Source organism: Artibeus jamaicensis, unplaced genomic scaffold (assembly GCF_021234435.1).
Source record: "Artibeus jamaicensis isolate MK-2021 breed Jamaican fruit bat unplaced genomic scaffold, CSHL_Jam_final contig_3206, whole genome shotgun sequence".
Lineage (NCBI taxonomy): Eukaryota > Metazoa > Chordata > Mammalia > Chiroptera > Phyllostomidae > Artibeus > Artibeus jamaicensis.
Genome location: NW_026521757.1, coordinates 2,370,929 through 2,388,718, shown reverse-complemented (window position 1 = coordinate 2,388,718; position 17,790 = coordinate 2,370,929). Strand labels below are relative to the sequence as shown.

General features: G+C 34.6%; 1 protein-coding gene across 2 annotated transcripts in view; it reads right to left on the bottom strand.

The window, feature by feature from the left end:
• Positions 1-17,790, bottom strand: part of EPHA6 (EPH receptor A6) — a 911,975-nt gene that overhangs the window by 153,543 nt on the left and 740,642 nt on the right. For both annotated transcript variants that reach the window (XM_037132782.2, XM_037132783.2), the window contains exon 12: positions 16,238-16,363. In XM_037132782.2, coding sequence (XP_036988677.2) covers positions 16,238-16,363 — 126 coding nt within the window. The remainder of the gene's footprint in view (positions 1-16,237; positions 16,364-17,790) is intronic.

Here is a 17,790-nt window from a genome sequence, read left to right as displayed (position 1 = left end):
TTTAAAGAAAGATATTCTAGAGGTTAAATGTGGTAATAAAGTTATCAATTTATCATGCATCAAATTAGAACCCAAAGAAGACATTTATTTTGTTGAATTTCTACAATGTTCCTTAAAGTCGTCAATTTCACCCAAATACAGATCAGGACCTTTATCAGAAAATATGGAGGTCAAATGAGCGGTCAGCACTATTGTAGGCAGTAACCCAGAAGATCAGGTTTTAACTCTGAAAGTTTGTTACGAACTCTTTTATTTGGCCATTGGTAACAAAGAGCTTAGGGATAGGAGCCTGATGCAAACATTTGGTTAGCATGCAGGGGAAAATGAAAGGTCATCTTAATACTTAAATATAAAAATATGAGACCAATATTCTACTTTGAAGTAAAATGAATTATAGGTGTTAAGGGAAAATGTTGGGCTACTTCAATAACTGCCTGAGTTCTCTGCCCATAGTCAAAAGTTTTCAATCTATCTTGACCGTTGTGCTAGAGAAACATATTTTTTAAAGATTTTATTTAATTAATTAATTAGTTAATTAATTAATAGAGGCAGGGGAGGGAGAGAGAAAGAGAGAGAAACATTAATGTGTGGTTGCCTCTCATCTGTCTCCTACTGGGGACCTGGCCTGAAACCCAGGTATGTGCCCTGACTGGGAATTGAACTGGGGACCCTTTGGTTCATAGGTCAGCACTCAATCCACAGAGCCACACCAGCCAGGGCAAGAAACATAGTTAGATTTTTAAAATATATTTTAAAATATTTATCCTCTCTCTAAGAATATCAGTCTCATTAGAATAAAAAAAGTATGCAAGCACTTCACTTATATTGATACATACTATTATTATCCCTATTACACAGACGAGAAAATTGAGGGATAGAAAATTAAACCACTCGCCTAAAGTCAAACCACTGGTAAGTGGGAGTGTCAGGCAGTCTGTCTCAGAATTTAAACTCTTAGTCTACATGTCAGGTACCTCACAGCCACTATTTATAGATCAAAGCTGTAAGGCCGTTAAGTCAATCCTCATCTTTCCTAACAGGCCTTATCATTTCCTGATCCGTCAGTTGTTGTTACAGCCTAGAGCTCTCCTTCAGCCTCCCCTTTTGGTATTTCCCTGCCAGGATTACCTCCCAACTTGTTCCTCTCCGTAATAATCTCGCCTAACCGCACCCCAGAATGTATACACTGCACCTGTCCCTTGAGAATCTCCCACAGTGATATTTTCTATAGTTGCATTCCCACCACGTCTTTGTCTGCACTATGAAATGTGCATGGTTCTATAGTTTTTCTTAACTTCCCATAGATGCTTTGTATCCCTGTTCCCTGGGTGTCTTGATGCCACCTCCCACACCACTGAGCCGAGCAGGTGCTGCAAAGAAACAAGCTGATTTTTCTAATCAGTTTCACAATTCCTAAAAAAAGTAACCCTGAAGTATTTCAGCAAGATTCTGATCTACATGAATACAAAGTACTTTGAAATTAGTTCTATTTATAGTTTCTTGGGAGATAGTTTCTGCAATTCTAAAATTCATTACTGACAAGTTTAATCTTCTCATTAAAGACAATAAAGGATCAAACCAAGACTCCCTAGGCTTCTTGTGAATTAGAAGCTTCACACCTGAACTCTGCATCTTTTGTATTTTGTCCAGCAGCATCAATTGAGAGCAGCTGTTACTAAACTAAGGAGTTTCTTTTTTTAAGAATATTGTTGGCATCTAACCTATAATTTGTTTCCCAGTGGTATCTGATAGGGGAGTTAGTCACACTATAAAGATTAAAAGCAACTTCACAGTTCATGATTACATTTTATAATCAAGGAAATAGATAAGTTTAAGGGAAATTATGGAAGTTAGGATGGTATTCTTTAAATACTTGATTAGGTGAGAGAATTCATTGGTAACAGTGCTGTTTTGGTCTTATTTTTTAATATGTAAAAACTATGTGTTGCACTATTGCTCTCAGAAAATGTATTTGGAGGTGATTAATGCTAATTTTTACATTTTCAAAATATTTCACTTTTCATTTTTTACAATTACTCCAAGATCCTCATCACAAGAATTAACTTAGTATCTGCATAGGACTGACATTAATGGACAAACTCTAGGATTTAAGTCTCAGAACCCACAGATTGTTTTCAGAAGCCCCATCAGTCTGACCTGAGAAATCTTCAAAAATATTTCTACAGATCACAGGCAAGAAATGATTTTCTTTGTTTTTCCCTAACTAGTCCAGAAAAGGCTATAGATATTTTATTTATTTTTAAGAGTGTATTTTGATTTTATTTTTTCTGTTACTATAAATCAAGATCTTGTAAGAAATCACACATTTATACTTTGAACACAACTGATCATAAGATCCCGTGTCATTTTTTTTCTGTTGTGAGAACAATTGTTTTCTTTAATTGGAACTTTTATGAACTATTTACTAATAAATATTACTCAAATTGGCAACTTCCCAATAATTACATAATTTAATATAGATAGTATTAAGAAAACATATGATGATAAGTACATACTTTTCTTGTGCTATTGTTAAAGCAAAAAAAAAGAAAGTAATTCTTTAAATCTTGGGGAAAATATTTTCTGAGTAAAATACTATTTTTCTTTTTTGCTTCAGTGATGATTTGTGAAAGAAGGGGATTATAGAGATTTAATATTTTCATATAAATAATGAGTTTGTGCTAGGTGTGTTGAAGTATTTTGTATCAGTTTGGCAATTTCTAATGTGCAGTCAGTAATATCAAGAATCATATAAAAATCAAAGAAGAAATAAGGAGCTTCCCAGATAAGAAAAAGATAAAGGAGTTTGCTAACACCAAACCAGTAGTGCAACAAATGTTAAAGGGCTTGCTTTAAAAAGAAGAAGAAAAAAGGAAAGAAACAAACCCAGAGGAAAATAGTCTAACAATAAAATGGCACTACATACATATCTATCAACAATCACCCTAAATGTGAATGGCTTAAATGCTACAACCAAAAGACACAGGGTAGCTGAATGGATATGAAAATAAGATCCGCATGTGTCCTGCCTCCAAGAGACACATCTTAGATTGAAAGTGACACACAGAATATAAATGAAGAAAAAAGATATTTCATGAAAATGAAAATAAAAAAAGCTGAGGTAGCAGTACTTATATCTGACAAAATAGACCTCAAATCCAAGGCTATAGTAAGAGACGAAGAAGGACATGACATAATGATAAAGGGAACAATCCAACAAGAGGATGTAACCTTAGTAAACATTTATGCACCCAACATAGGAGCATCTAAATGTGTAAAGCAAATCTTGATGAACATAAAAGGAGAGATCAATGGAAATACAGTCATAGTTGGGGATTTTAACATTCTATTGACTTGAATGGATAGATCATCCAGACAGAAAATCAACAAGGAGATAGCCTTAAATGACACACTAGATCAAGTGTATTTAGTAGATATCTTCAGAGCATTTTACCCCCAAAGAGCAGACTATACATACTTTCAAAGTGTACATGGAACATTTTCTAGGATAGACCACATGCTAGGACACAAAACAAGTCTTAGTAAATTTAAGAAGATTGAAGTCATATCAAGCATCTCTGAGACCACAATGCTATAAAACTAGAAATCAACCACAAGAAGAACAAGAACAACACGCAAAGACATGGAAGCTAAATACCATGTTATTAAGTAATGAGTGGGTCAACAAGGTCAAGGAGGAAATTAAAATATACCTTGAAACAAATGAGAATGAGGGCATAACAATCCAAAATCTGTGAGACACTGAGAAAGGAATCCTAAGAGGGAAATTCATAGCATTGCAGGCCTATCTCATGAAACAAAAAAAAGCTCAAATAAACAATCTAACTTCACACTTAAAGGAACTTGAAAAAGAACAACAAACAAAGCACCCAAAGGGAACAGAAGGAAATACTAAAGATCAGAGCAGAAATAAATGAAATAGAGTCTAAAAAATGATACAAAAGATCAATAAATCTAAGACCTGGTTATTTTTCAGTACTTTTAAGCTGGTTACTTAATATACTTCTTCCTCCTCTGTTTCTGCTGTAGACATAGTGAAGTATAGTCTCAAATAGATTTGATAATAAATGAAATAATTTTCTTACCCCTCCTTGGCATTCAAAAGATATAGGTGATATACATTTGAACAAAGCTATAGTATATTAGACATTTTCAGTCACAAGATAAGTACTAAAATGGGGGAATTATTTTCTCTTGTACTCTTGCCTGGTGATTATCAGATCATATCTCAAGCAAACTGTTAATATTTCTCCAGAAGTTTTTATTTCCTCTCACATTCCTGTTTTGATTAAAACATCACCATCCATCTAGTTACCCAGGTTTAACCTCTATTGTAATATTGTAATATTGAACTTCTCACTTTATCAAACCCCTCATGGTCTGTAAGTTATTAAGTTGTGCTCTACTATAGAAAATTATCCCTGCCCACATGCTGCCTTTGTTTTGCTCCACTTATTACAATAATCCTTTACTAGTTGTACTTGCTAGTGCACGTACAACCATTATATTGAACATTCAGAGTGATATATCAAATATGTATTTATAATGCCTACTATGCATTATTTCTGGTTTCTGGAGAAACATCCTCAATGAACACAAGATCCCTGCTGTCATGGAGGGCATAGCGGAAAGGGGGATAAACATAATGAACTGTCAATTACAACAAAAGTCTAATATCCCAATCCCCTTTAAGGGCTTTTTTAGTTATTGTGTTGTTTGCTGCAGGATTAAAGTCTAAATTGCTTGACAACTAAGTTCCTTTACAATCCTTCCTTTACCTTTGTTTCTAGTATCATCTTTTACCACCTCCTACTCCCCTAACTCCTGTTTTTCAAATTCTCTAGGTGACTTATGTCTCCTAAAGTCTGACTCTACTTGCACCTTCCTCTCTTCTTCGGAAGGCTGCCTTCCCAATATCTCCACACGGCAAACCATATACTTAAAAAAAAATGAGCACAGCTCTGATACCATCTCCATTGTCAACTCTCTCATGAATACTTCCCACTTTAGAAAGACTTGATTGTTTACTTTCTCCTCCTTTTATATCTTAATCCAATAATTTCATAACACTTCTGGTACCAAGTTGATGTTAACTGGGTAGGTGTCTGCCTCCCACTCTGAAATGCCCTCGAGGTCAGGACTTGTGCTTAACACTTCTCTGTAACTTCACCATTGAGCACACAGCTAGTCTCTAGAGCAGGCACTCAATTATATTTTTTGAATGAAATGCCAGAGGAAACACACACATAAAGGTGTTCTCTAAGAATAATTCTAGACCAAGAAAGAGATACTGAAATAACTGAATGACAAATTGATAAAGCCTAAATTATTTGCATTGTAAAATACAGTTTTGAAGAAAAAGCACATATCAAATTTCAGCTCTAATACCTTAGCTACATGAACTTGGGCATGTTATTTTAGCTCTCTCAGTTTTTGCATATATAAAATGATATATTACATACTACATATGATTTTTCAAAAGCTTAGATGAGAAAGCATACAATTAGTACTGTGTCTCGCGATAGTATGCACTTGAAAATGCTGCTGTACATTTACTTTGATTCTCTTGTGTGCTTTGTCCTTCTTGTTATATTTGTTTACTCTGCAGCAAAAAGTAGTTTTATAAAAGCGGATCATTTCCTTATTTTATTATACTGTGGTGTGGACATGAACATTCTTTTATATCCTATACCACAGTAAAAATGACTGAGTTATGTTTTATATGATAGTAAATTCCTAGTTTTAGCACTGAAATTCTCATGTCCCAGACAAACTGGGATGGTTGGTTACCTTATTCCTTGTGTACTAAGCATAGTGTAGTTAGAAGCTGTGGGATTAGAGTCAGATAGCAGGATATTGAAGACTTTTTTCACTTTGGGCAAGTGAGCTTTAATAACTCAATTATTGTCTCCCTGCCTCAGTCTCTGCATTTGTATACTATATATTTCTTATTTGTATTTTTGTATATTGCATATTATTATATAATAACAGCAGTTAGTTTAATATCTCCTTCATTGCCTGAGGTATGATATTAAATGAGATGTGTTTAAAATATAGAGAATAGTACCTGATACTAAATATTAAAGTGCACAACAACAGCTCAAAGAATGAATAAATGGGAATATTATATCCTTCTTTACTGACTAATTGTTTAGTTCTAAGCTAAAAATTGGCTTCTGAGTTAAGAAGGTTCATTATTAAACCAAGGTCAATATATTTAGGAGCTTTCCTGATGATCTTAAAGCTCATTTTAAATCCTATACATCTGAAATCAACAGGTCTGAAGTTGCTTTAATGAACAAGATGGTTTCTCCTAAGATAATCAAAACATGTATTTTATTACTATAAATAACATATTATAATATATATATATTTTAGGAACAGCTTCTATAGAAAGTGTATTTTCATTTCCATCTATCAAGCTATGTTGTATCTTCTATGCTCTGTTTACAGATTTGTACCTGTAACAACAGGTATTATGGTAAATCTGGAATTGATTTTAACCTTGCAGTTATTTGAAACTTCTAAACCTATAAAACTATGTTAATTTTGTTCTCTTGATTTCTTCATTTTGCTTTTTTAAAATTTAGAGGTTATTCCAATGTCCTTGGGGAAATGCTGAATACATTATATTATTCGGTGATAGAACAGTTGAGCAGAAATTAGGAGGAATGACCTGCATTACAAAAGCACTAGCATTTCTTCATCTGGCTCGTTCTAGAGTAAATAGAAGGAGTGAGGCTAAAGATGGGGAACACAGCTTTCCTGCCAATTCTAGGGAGCAGTGGCATGTCATCTGCAGCCATTACTTTCATCACGCTCAGTACTGTCTTTCTTTCCACTGAAAATTATCATTGGGGTGAAAAGATTTCTTCTTAATTAGGAGTGTCTCAATGACAAAGAAATTGCCAGAGATGCCTGATGTGGGAATGTGTCATCACTATAAGATACTAACCATATTGCAAAATTTTAATCACATGAATTTTTAATCACATTAAAAAATGGCTTTCCTGATTTCATATTACATTTATATTATAAGGAGCGATGGGGGAAAATGGAGACAACTATATTTGAATAACAATTAAAAAAAGATAAAAACTAAAAGTCATATAATGATAATGATCAAATTAAAGTCATTTTTTGAAATTGATTTTTGATTTTTTTGCTTTCTGATTATTATAAAAGATATAACTGATTATGCAATAATCAATAGTTTAAATACCACTAGGTGGCAATGAACAAAACATATCAGTATGTGGGGACAGGAGGTAGGTGGAGGTAGAAGAGGCTATAAGGGGGATAAATGATAATAGAAAAAATATAATAAACAATAAAATATTAAAAAATATCAGAGAATTCTCATGACTTAAAAAACTATATGATGTCTAAGTTCAAAACCAAATTAAACTGTATGTGAAATAATTTTATGCTGCCTTTGTTCATTGTATGAAAACCGTTTGTGGTAGATAATTTAAAAATAGATACTCTAATTAGTACAGATATAATAATAACTGACTTAAAAAATATGTTCCTCAATGTACTAGGCACTTTTCTAAGGGTTTTACGTGTGTTAACTCATTTAGTCCTCACATAAACCCATGTGGAGAGTATAATTACTGGTTCAATTGAGCAGATAAGGTTACCAATGTACTGAGAGTTCAAGCGACTTGTCCAGACACACAGTGTGCAATCGGCAGAGCTTGGGCTTGGAGCCAGGCAATCTGGCCTGGGTCTGAGTGCTTGGCCATGTTGTTACTCATCCGAATAATACTTGGCTCCATCTGTAATCTGGAGAACATAATGTATTACCCTAAATCTCAATGCCTTATCTTAGAAACACATCCTGGAAAGGCATGATGGACTGGCACTGTTTTGCCTTTGTTTTGTCTTTGAGAAGTTCTAGAATTTGAAAGCCCCAGAAAGCCCTCTAGTATTCTACATAAATAGGAAATATGTGCTAAGGAAGTTTGCTGAGAAGAAACTTTAGATTTTGCTTTCCTCATCTTCCAATATCAGTTGATGATAATGATTTTAAGGTTCCTTTACGAGTCAATTTATTTTTAATTATCCTTAATATTCATATAAAAGGATTAAACAGACCGAATTTTATGGGTTGAAATTTCAGGTTTAAAAGTCATACATGGGAACTTTAGGAGTAACATGTGATATATTTCTACAAAACCTCTGGGAAAGACACTGGGAAAACTACTAACATATCCCAAATGTCTTAGAAAAGAGTTCTGAAGCTTTTGGAGAAAGTAAAAATATTGTATTTTCCAGAAGTGCTTCAAATGCTCTGCTTTGCTTCTGGCTTCAAAAGTGTGTTATGGTTACAGAAATGATAAAATATTCAGCTTTTAGGTCTTTTGTATCATGCAATAATCAAAAGGAAATTAAAAAAATTAAGAACTAACCAGACAGGCCATAGTTGATGTGTCTTAACTACACAGGTTATTTATGGCGAAACTTTAATTATAATGGAGAAAATGTTTGTTAAATGAATCATACACATGATATAAATTAAACTACTAACTAGTTTCCTTTTTTTCTTCCATGAAAAATGTTATATTTTAGTCTTTTCTGAAACTCTTGTAAGGAGTATAATTTCTACTTTTTAATTCAATTTTGCTAAATACACTCCCTGTATGACCTCTGTGAACAGAACGGGGAAAAACCATGATTGTGCCATAGGGCAACTTCCACTGTGCTTCTTCTTATAAGGTAGAAGAGCGAATGCTGACAGGAGACATAATTGGAACAGGGGTGGTCTGTCCCCACCTCACTCATGTTCCTAAGTGACCCAGCAGCTCACAAGGCCACTCATGCATGCTGCCCTGTGGGAGTCAGTGTGGTTCCCCAAAGGGGACGAGGCATTTGAGTAGTTCAATTTCTTGTAATGTTTCCAATTTACGAGAAAACACATTGACACGGCAATCCCTACCAGCGCAAAGACTAAATACTGATTCTCATGGATACTCAGTTAGTTTAGAAAGCCATGTAAAGTTTTTAGAATATTTCTTTGGGAGAAAAAATACTCTTGGGTAAATCTTTTGAACGTGTTGGTAGTGTCTTTGAGTAGGACCAAAATAGACAGCCCAGTTTATAATAATAAAGCAAGATCTCTAGGGAATAGATATGTTCTCAATTGAGAATTTAAGCAGTCATATATGTAAGATCCAGATTTTTAAGATTCAAGCTTATTCAAATGATAGGAAGATAAAAGAAGCACTTGTGCTAGTCGGAAGGCGGGAAGGCGGAGTAAGGCCAAAGGCTAAGACTATTTAAAGAATGTGAAAATAGAGAAGTAAAAAGAACTAGAAAAAACTGGGAGATTACTCAAAGGCTCTTTTAAGATTTTTCATGTCTTTCTGGCAGTACAAAAAAAAAAAAAGAAATTCTCTTTGTAAATGTTGAAGACCTTGATATCAAATGCATCCTGCAGCTCTGTATTTTTTTAATGCACCGCCAGTCTTACATAAAGATGACAGTGCTCACTGTGTCAGTTAAATATAGCTTTATATATAGAACATTGACTTTTTAGGAACACAAGTTTTCTTCATTTGCAGATTCAGGGTTCCAGAAACCTTCTGAAATTGTATGCAAACATTTAGAAAGGAGTCAAGGCTGTAAGACAAAAGAAACGTTTATGTTCATAAGAAGGCATAGCTAAGGTCAAAGGCTAAAACTGCTTGGAGTCTGATAACAGAGAAGTAAAAAGAACTAGTAAAAAATCAAAAATTATTCAAAGGGTTTTAAGGTATTTTTTGTCTTTTTTCATATACATTTTTTGAGAGAAGAGAGTCTGTGTCACTTTTGGCCAAGAAAGAAAGCATAATCCATAAGGAATCTGAATTCGCGACCTATACCCCAACATTATGGCCATCTGTTCACAGGATTTCTTAAACTCATAAAACTGCAATAGATTACTGTTTTTAATAGACTGAATGTTGTCTGAAGGTTCAAATTGTACCTTCAATTTTGTAAATGTTCTCATCCTGACTTTTTTTATTCCAACTGGTATCTTCAAGTTGTCTTAAGCTTGACATTATCCCGCTAGCTCCTCTTGTGCTTGTTTTAGAAGCTATCAGTACATTCCCAGATGTGTTCTTAAATGGTGGTTTAACCCTTCATTAACAGTGTTAAAAGTATTTTAAAGGGGTTGCTTAAGGCTCTATCACTAAATACACTCACTCACATCACCTTCCTTGTGCTTCTGTGGCTGAGCCTGTTCTCTTTGTCATTTTATCAGTGACCCTCTCTTCTCCACCCCTCTTCTGAGTCCTGAAATAGAATAATCTTGGTCTTCTGCCCAGTCCGGTCCCAGAGTCCCCAATCTAGTTTCTAATCATTACAGTTCTCCAGAGTTCTCTTCTGAAGCCTGCAGCTGCACAAACTTTTGGAAAGGAGAGTTCTCTAGGGGAGAACTGCACGGATGGGCACTGAGTGGCTACTGGGGCTTGAAATCACACAAATGCAAAGAAATAAAGAAACCGGGAGTTAGAAATTCAGGTGAAGGTCTTTCTTTTTACCACAGTTTACATTTTGAATCATTTATGAAGGACTATACTTTGCAAATTTAATCCAATTTTCCTATTCCTTTTATAGTTAGCTTTTTTAAAAAAGATTTTATTTATTTATTTTTTAGAGGCAAGGGAAGGGAAAAAGAAAGAGAGGGAGAGAAACATCCATGTGTGGTTGCCTTTCATGCGTGCCCTCACTGGGGACCTGGCCTGCAACCCAGGCACGTCCCCTGACTGGGAATTGAACCAGCATCCCTTCAGTTCAGAGGCCCACACTCAATCCACTGAGCTACACCAGCCAGGGCCTTTTTTAGTTAGCTTTTGGTTTCAGTAGTACATGCAAACATTCACTCATTCACATGTGTACATCTCATTCAGGGTATTGGCAACATTCTCAATTGTAGAAATGTATAAAATATACACCTTCCAATGAAAGAAGATTTTTCCCCTAAAATTTTATTAAAAAGTAAACCACCATCTCTTATCTTTTTACATATATTCATTACAACAATATTTTGTTAAAGATAAAATATGTAAATTATCATATACACTGCAAAAATATAAAAAGAATTACTCTCCTCAGAAGAACTATAGTCAACAGAAGTTGTCTTGTCAAAAGTGATTTTCAAATGTCAAATTGTGAACTTAAAACAAAGTTATTGACTTTTTTAGAATGCCTGAACATATAAAGAATTAAAATGAGTTACTTTGATTTTTGTGCATTGCAGTTTGATTGTATTTAAAAGGTATAAACTTTTCCATATTTGATTTCCCTTGGCATATTGATTTCACACCTATTTTCCTTAACTCATTATGCATTCCTCAAAAGTCTGCCATCTAGTCTCACGTATTTGTGGTATTGCTTTTCTGCACTGAAACCGGGTAATATATTCATATCCACTAGATCCTAGAGTCTCTGGAGCTCCAACATTATTTGTCATTCCTGGCTTATTTCTAACATCTACACTATATGTCTTCTGAATAAAAAAATTACTTGACTTGATAAAAATGCATGTGATATTTTCTCTGACTCCAGATCAGATAAGATTTCACATGAACTGTAATAAAGAAAATATTGATAATCATTATCAAATTGACTTTGAAGACATTTTATTCTTGGCTCAGCATGGTAAGCTCTTTGCTATATAAATGGTCTGGATGGATTTGTTATTGGTTTGTAGAAAACTGGATTGCGAATTCATTTCTCAACTTTGCTAGTCAGGGGACAGTGATGAGACTATGAAAAGGTCTGGCTATTTGAAGTTAAGGCTCATCCAAATCTCTTTCCAAAGGGTAAAGAAATAATATTAAACTTCATTATTATATACTACGTATTTGAAAATCTCATTTTTGAATCTCAATGTGTTCATATTTCCCCTGCCGTTTGACTCAGAGTAGGTAGAGGTATTGACAAGACAATAAGGTGAAGACAACTATTCACTCCATCTTTGCTATTTACTTTGAACCTAATATGTGCCGTACAATGGAAAGGGTGTTGAAAGGTAAACATGTCAAAAGAGGTGATCTATGCACAGCACTGTACTTAAGACACAGGTAGAACTGCTGAGATGGGGGTTCAGAAGGACTGTTCCTCAGTCACCAGCCAAGACTAACCAGAAAGAAAGTCCTACAGAGATCTTCAACACTGATTTTCTTTATTCAGAATTTCCCCATTTCTAAATCCCACATCCTGCCCGTTTTCACTGATTCCTCTTTCATAAACTTCACTTATAATTGATAAAGCTTGTTAGTTTAAAGCATACATTTCAGTTTGGCCAAGAATCCAATCTATATACGCGAGTGACTTAATTTGTGAAAAGTGTTATTTTTCAGTCTCCCACAAGCAGACAGAAAAATGCAAGCTAGAATTTTGTTGATCTAAATCATACTCAACCTAGGATATTACTTTCTAACTTATCATCAGGTAATGAATATTCCTTTATATTTTATAAATAAGTTTAGTTTTTAAGACACATAGTGATATTGGATCTTATGTAAATTTAAGACACTTGTAATGTCAGGTGGTTATTGTGAAGTGACAAAGAAAACCTAATCAGTGAAATGTCCATATGTTACTTTATTATTATCATTGCATAATTTTATTTTTCACAAACTTTATTACTCTGCTTTCACTTGTGTATGTTAAGCGTGTAAAACCCTTAATAACATACAGACTTTGGGTAGAGGCAGAGTCTGTTACAAGGTGAGTCACCAGCCTAAGATCCTGTGTATAATGAGTAGTCAATGTCATGCTGAAATTCTCTACCCCACTTTGAAGTACTGTTTGACTACAGAATTAAATTAAGAAATAATTAGATATAGCAAAGAGAGAAAGCTTATCTTTTTTTAAAAGATTTTATTTATTTATCTTTAGAGGGGGAGGGAAAGAGAGAGGGAGAGAAACATCAATGTATGGTTGCCTCTCATGTGTCCCCTGCTGAGAACTGGCCTGCAACCCAGGCATGTGCCCTGACTGGGAATCGAACTGCGATCCTTTGGTTCGCAGGCCTGGGCTCAATCCACTGAGCTAGACCAGTCAGGGCAAAAGCTTATCTTTTAAGAGTATATGCCTGATAACATATTTAGAATAGGCACTTTCATTGTTTTCAAGGGGTAGAATTTGATTTCAATAGGGAAGAATACAGTGAGAAGGACGTGTATATTAAAAATATAACTTCGGTTATGTCATTCTAATTTTTCCTCTCTCTCCCCATCTCCTCTTCTCTCCACTCTTGTCCCCTCACTTTCCACCTTTTGCTCTCCCCTCTTCTCTTCTGCGATTTTCTTACTTTATTGGGTGACTACTGTATGAAAGACATTGCATTAAATTATATGGATATACTTGCTATTCAACTTTCAGCCAATTATTTCCTGGTGTTTTTCTTTATCTGAAACTAAGAATAATAAGCCTTTACTAGACATTTTTAAAAATGAGAAAGTTTATATAGAGTGGTTTCTTGGTATCTGCACTGGATTGATTCCAGTCCCTTGCCCACAACCAGGATACCAAAATCCAAGGACACAGAAGTCCCTCATAAAAAATGAGTTGCACGTGCGTATAACCGAGGTAGCACATAGGCTACAACAGGGTACGCCTACACATCATTTACATCAATTCAACACAGTGCTCAGGGAGTGGCAAATTCAAGTTTTGCTTTTTGGAACTTTCTGTGTTTTTTTTTCTTTCATCTGCAGTTGGTTGAATACATGGATGCAAAACCCCTGAATATAGAGGTTCAAATGAAAACAATATAAATAATTGACAACTGTTACATAAATACTTATTTTAGGCTTTTCTGCTTTCTGGGTCGCATGATTCAATAATTCTGATATTGAAGTTAGTGTAAAAAAAAGTTAAGTGCTGTAAAATATCACTCCTTGATAGCACAGTGTGATGTGAATGTGAAGAAACTATTATATACAAGACATCTATCTCATTTAAAACCGATTAAAATAAGTAACTGGGAACTAAATTAGGATTGTCATTAGGATAAGTTTTGTGATTCTTGAAGGATACAGCAAATGTTTTCAGGGATCCTCAAAGTACTGTGACATATAGTCAACTGGGAGAAAGCAAGTTAATTATTGCCCAGTGGACATCAACCTGTGGCCGGCTGTTTGCAGTGCCATGGTAGAGGTCAGGTGGGGACTGCTTCCTGCCCTTGAACTGCTATCCAAACCTTCCAGGGCATTGGTTCAGCTACTGCATGGCAGAGAAATATTTTAGGGTTTTTAAAAAATATGAAACAATAAAAACTCATGATTATGACTTCATTCCTTTTTACAAAAAATTATAAAGAGAATTCTTGGGAAATAAGCTATCGTTAAATGGAAGAGGATAAAAATTACCTCGGAAATCACAGCAGTCATTACTGAAAAGTAGTGGAGAAAGCATACAAGGATCACTCACAGGAGTTATATTAGCTAGGAAAAGTGAGTTAATTTCAGTTTGGGGAACAGAAACAAGCTTAGATCTATAAACATTTTATGAAGCCATTTTGTTACACCTGATTTATAGTTAAGTCATGAACACTGAACTGAGTTTTCTCTACTAAGAAAGCTGGAGGTGAATTTGGCATAAAGCCTAGAAGAATAGAATACTAGAGTGTTCTTTTAGTTCCCTCTCTGAAAAGTGATTTCTGTGTATGTGTTACAGAAATATAATACTGCTTCTATCATTCTCAGGGGCTAAAAAAACAACTTTTTTTAAAAATCAGTGATGTTGAATTGAGTAAGTCAAGTAACAATTGAACTTTCTTATGTCATTTCTGCCAAACATACCTAATTCCACAAGATCTGTCATTGAAAGTTAAGAGTTAAGCCATTAAAATCAAATAATCTATTCTTCTATTTCCAACCACTGAGATATTAATAATATATATGAAAGCTACATTTTATATTTACAACAATATCATCATCAACAACAACAACAACAACAACAAAATTCCTGTGCAACTGATCTCCTTTTCATTTCTAGGGAGAGAAGAAGTTGGCAAACACTCCTTAGATTTAAAAATGCTAATTTTCAATTCACTCAATCTTGGTCCTTACTGTGGTGGTGTGGTGCTGTTGGTCAGAGTCAGACCATGGCAGCAGTTATCCAATCACAAAACCAAATGACATCAAAGCATATTTATAGCTTGTTAACATTTTGTATGTTTGAAGTAGACAAATATAATTAAAAGGTGAAAGAACAATGTCAATGTAATGTCCAACTGTCATTGGAATCTTGGGCTTTGTTGGTATAATTTTGCTAGACATGTGCATATTGGGATTTTGTTTTCATTGGATTTCCCAGGCTTTTCACATGTTCTCAGTACACTGCCACCTGGGCCAGCCGTCCTGAATACGTTGGTGGCATCACCATAATTTGCAGTATAATTACTGATTATGATAAAAGGACAAGAATTATGGTTAAAAACCCCAAGAGTCAATATCTTAATGCTATTTTGTTAAGACATATAAAGTATAAAGTAAGTTTGCATCTTTCACATGGGAGGGAGGCACCTTGTTATTTTACAAAATGACAGAGAAAAAACAATTTGTGATTACAATAATACCATGGATAACCCATGAACTGATTTACTAAACTTTAAAATTGCATTTTAAAATGTTCCACATTCTATATTTTGTTTCTCTCATTGATAGAATATGGCTTTGGTCAGGTTGTTATTTTTAGGGAGAACAGGACATTAATTTTTTTTCTAAAATTTCTTTCAAATTTGCTACTTTTTGGCTTTTCATTAAATCATTTTTATTTTATGAAATGAAATTTTAGTTAAATCTTAACTCACCAGAAATGGAATTACTTTTTCTGTTAATAATACTCAGTTTCAAGTGATCTTTTCTGGCCAGTTCTAAGTGGCAATAGTAACTTAAGTTCATCCTTGTTTTATTCTTGAGTTACGAGTTTGGGACCTGAAGCTCCAGTTTTTATCTATGTAAAAACTCGCCCTAAAGAAGAGGCAGCACTGTGCTAGTTGGGTGTTCAGGTCACAGATGCTTCCTCCACTTCCTTGACACCATTTCAAAGCACTGGGTATCATAAATGGGATTCCTGCCTTTAAAAAAAGCCACTTGCATTTCTTTCAACAATATGGCTTAGAAATACTTATTTTTGTATTGTAGATCTATCAACTGTGACCACCGTTCTACTGCTGTATATGGTGGCAGAAAATTTCACCGGAAATACCTACCAGCAGGAATCCTGGGGGGTAGTGATCCTTCCGCTGGCACTGGATTCGGAGCCTGGATGCTGTTTAAAAACCCTGCCCTCAGGAAGCTGGGGCAAAACGTTTCCACCCCAATGGCCGGGAAGGATCCTTTTAAGAGATAAAAATTGACATTAATCAAAGTTTCCTTTCTGGAAAAGTTGTTTATCATTTCATTGGAATAGAACCTACAATCAACAAAGACATTAAGCCTTACAACAAAGTTATGAAATTAAAAGGAATGGAATGCATTTTCATCCCAAAATTTTAAAAGCAATCTAGGTTTTTTTGAAAAGTACTTTAGTTACAATTAAAGAAAGTTCAGACGCATTAGAATACTAAGATAAAATTTCTAAACATACACTTGACAAAGGCAAGGTACATTCTTAAGTTATTGATGCTTTCTGTTTGCAGAATTCATGTCCACATGAGTTACAGATATGCAGAATACAGCCCCAATAGTATCTGAAATTAATGCTGCGCTAGAAAAAACAGTGCTTTATTTTAGGTATATTAGTATTCATGCTTAAAATGAGAAAAAACTTTTATACCTTATGTAATTGCATGTTTTTGAAAAAGCAGGAAGAAAAACAACATACACTATTCTTAATCTGATACTTTTCTATTTGGGACAAGACATGAGAGTTTGCAATGGTAGAACCACATGCTTTTCCATTTTTAAGATGGCCATTGTGAAGCAAAAAAACCCACAAATCACTAGGAAATTTATCTATAAAATTATATAATGAATCATAAAATGAAGGAATGTCAGAGCACACACACAAAAAAAACTTTAGAGATCATCCAGTCAAAATAATCTCACATTATAGATCAGCAAACTGAGACCTGTAGAGGGAAAGTGATATCACATAGCTGACTTCCAGGATACATTTTTTTTCACTATAGACTAAAAGTAAATAACGAGCCACTTCCTGTTTGGGAGATTGTTCTCTGAATATAAATTAGAAACCCTGCACCTTGGGATTGTAGTAGCATTATTATTTTGGGTTTTCAATGACCTTTAAAGCCACACAAATAATTCGGAAGAAAATTTAATACATATGTAGGATTCAGGACCTGGGCAGTACTGGTAATTGATATGGTAGATATAAGTTTAAATCAAGATAATGCACTAAAAGCAAGTTACACTGATTGTTGTGAGACGAGCATCTTCTCTGGGCCCTCTGAAACCCCCTCAGGGCCAGCTGTTTTCACGGGTGCGCCTCCGAGATTTCTCCGCCCCGGCTCAGATTTAGCAAGTCCTTTTTTTTTTATTTTTTCCCCCTTCCCCTCTCCCCTATTACCCCTTCCTGTCCCAAGTCCTTTAGTTTGGGAGAGACTTGATTGTTTCTTGACACAAATTTTACACTTCGAATAAGGCACAATGTGCAGCTTCTTTGAACTTTGTCTAGGATTAAAGGGATCTGGTATGCCATACTCTATATATCTGGTTTCTATGAAGATACTTGTTACTAAAGAGAGGCCAGCATTTCTTAGATCTTCAGAGGTGTCTTTATGAAAGAGCAAAGTTACAAAGA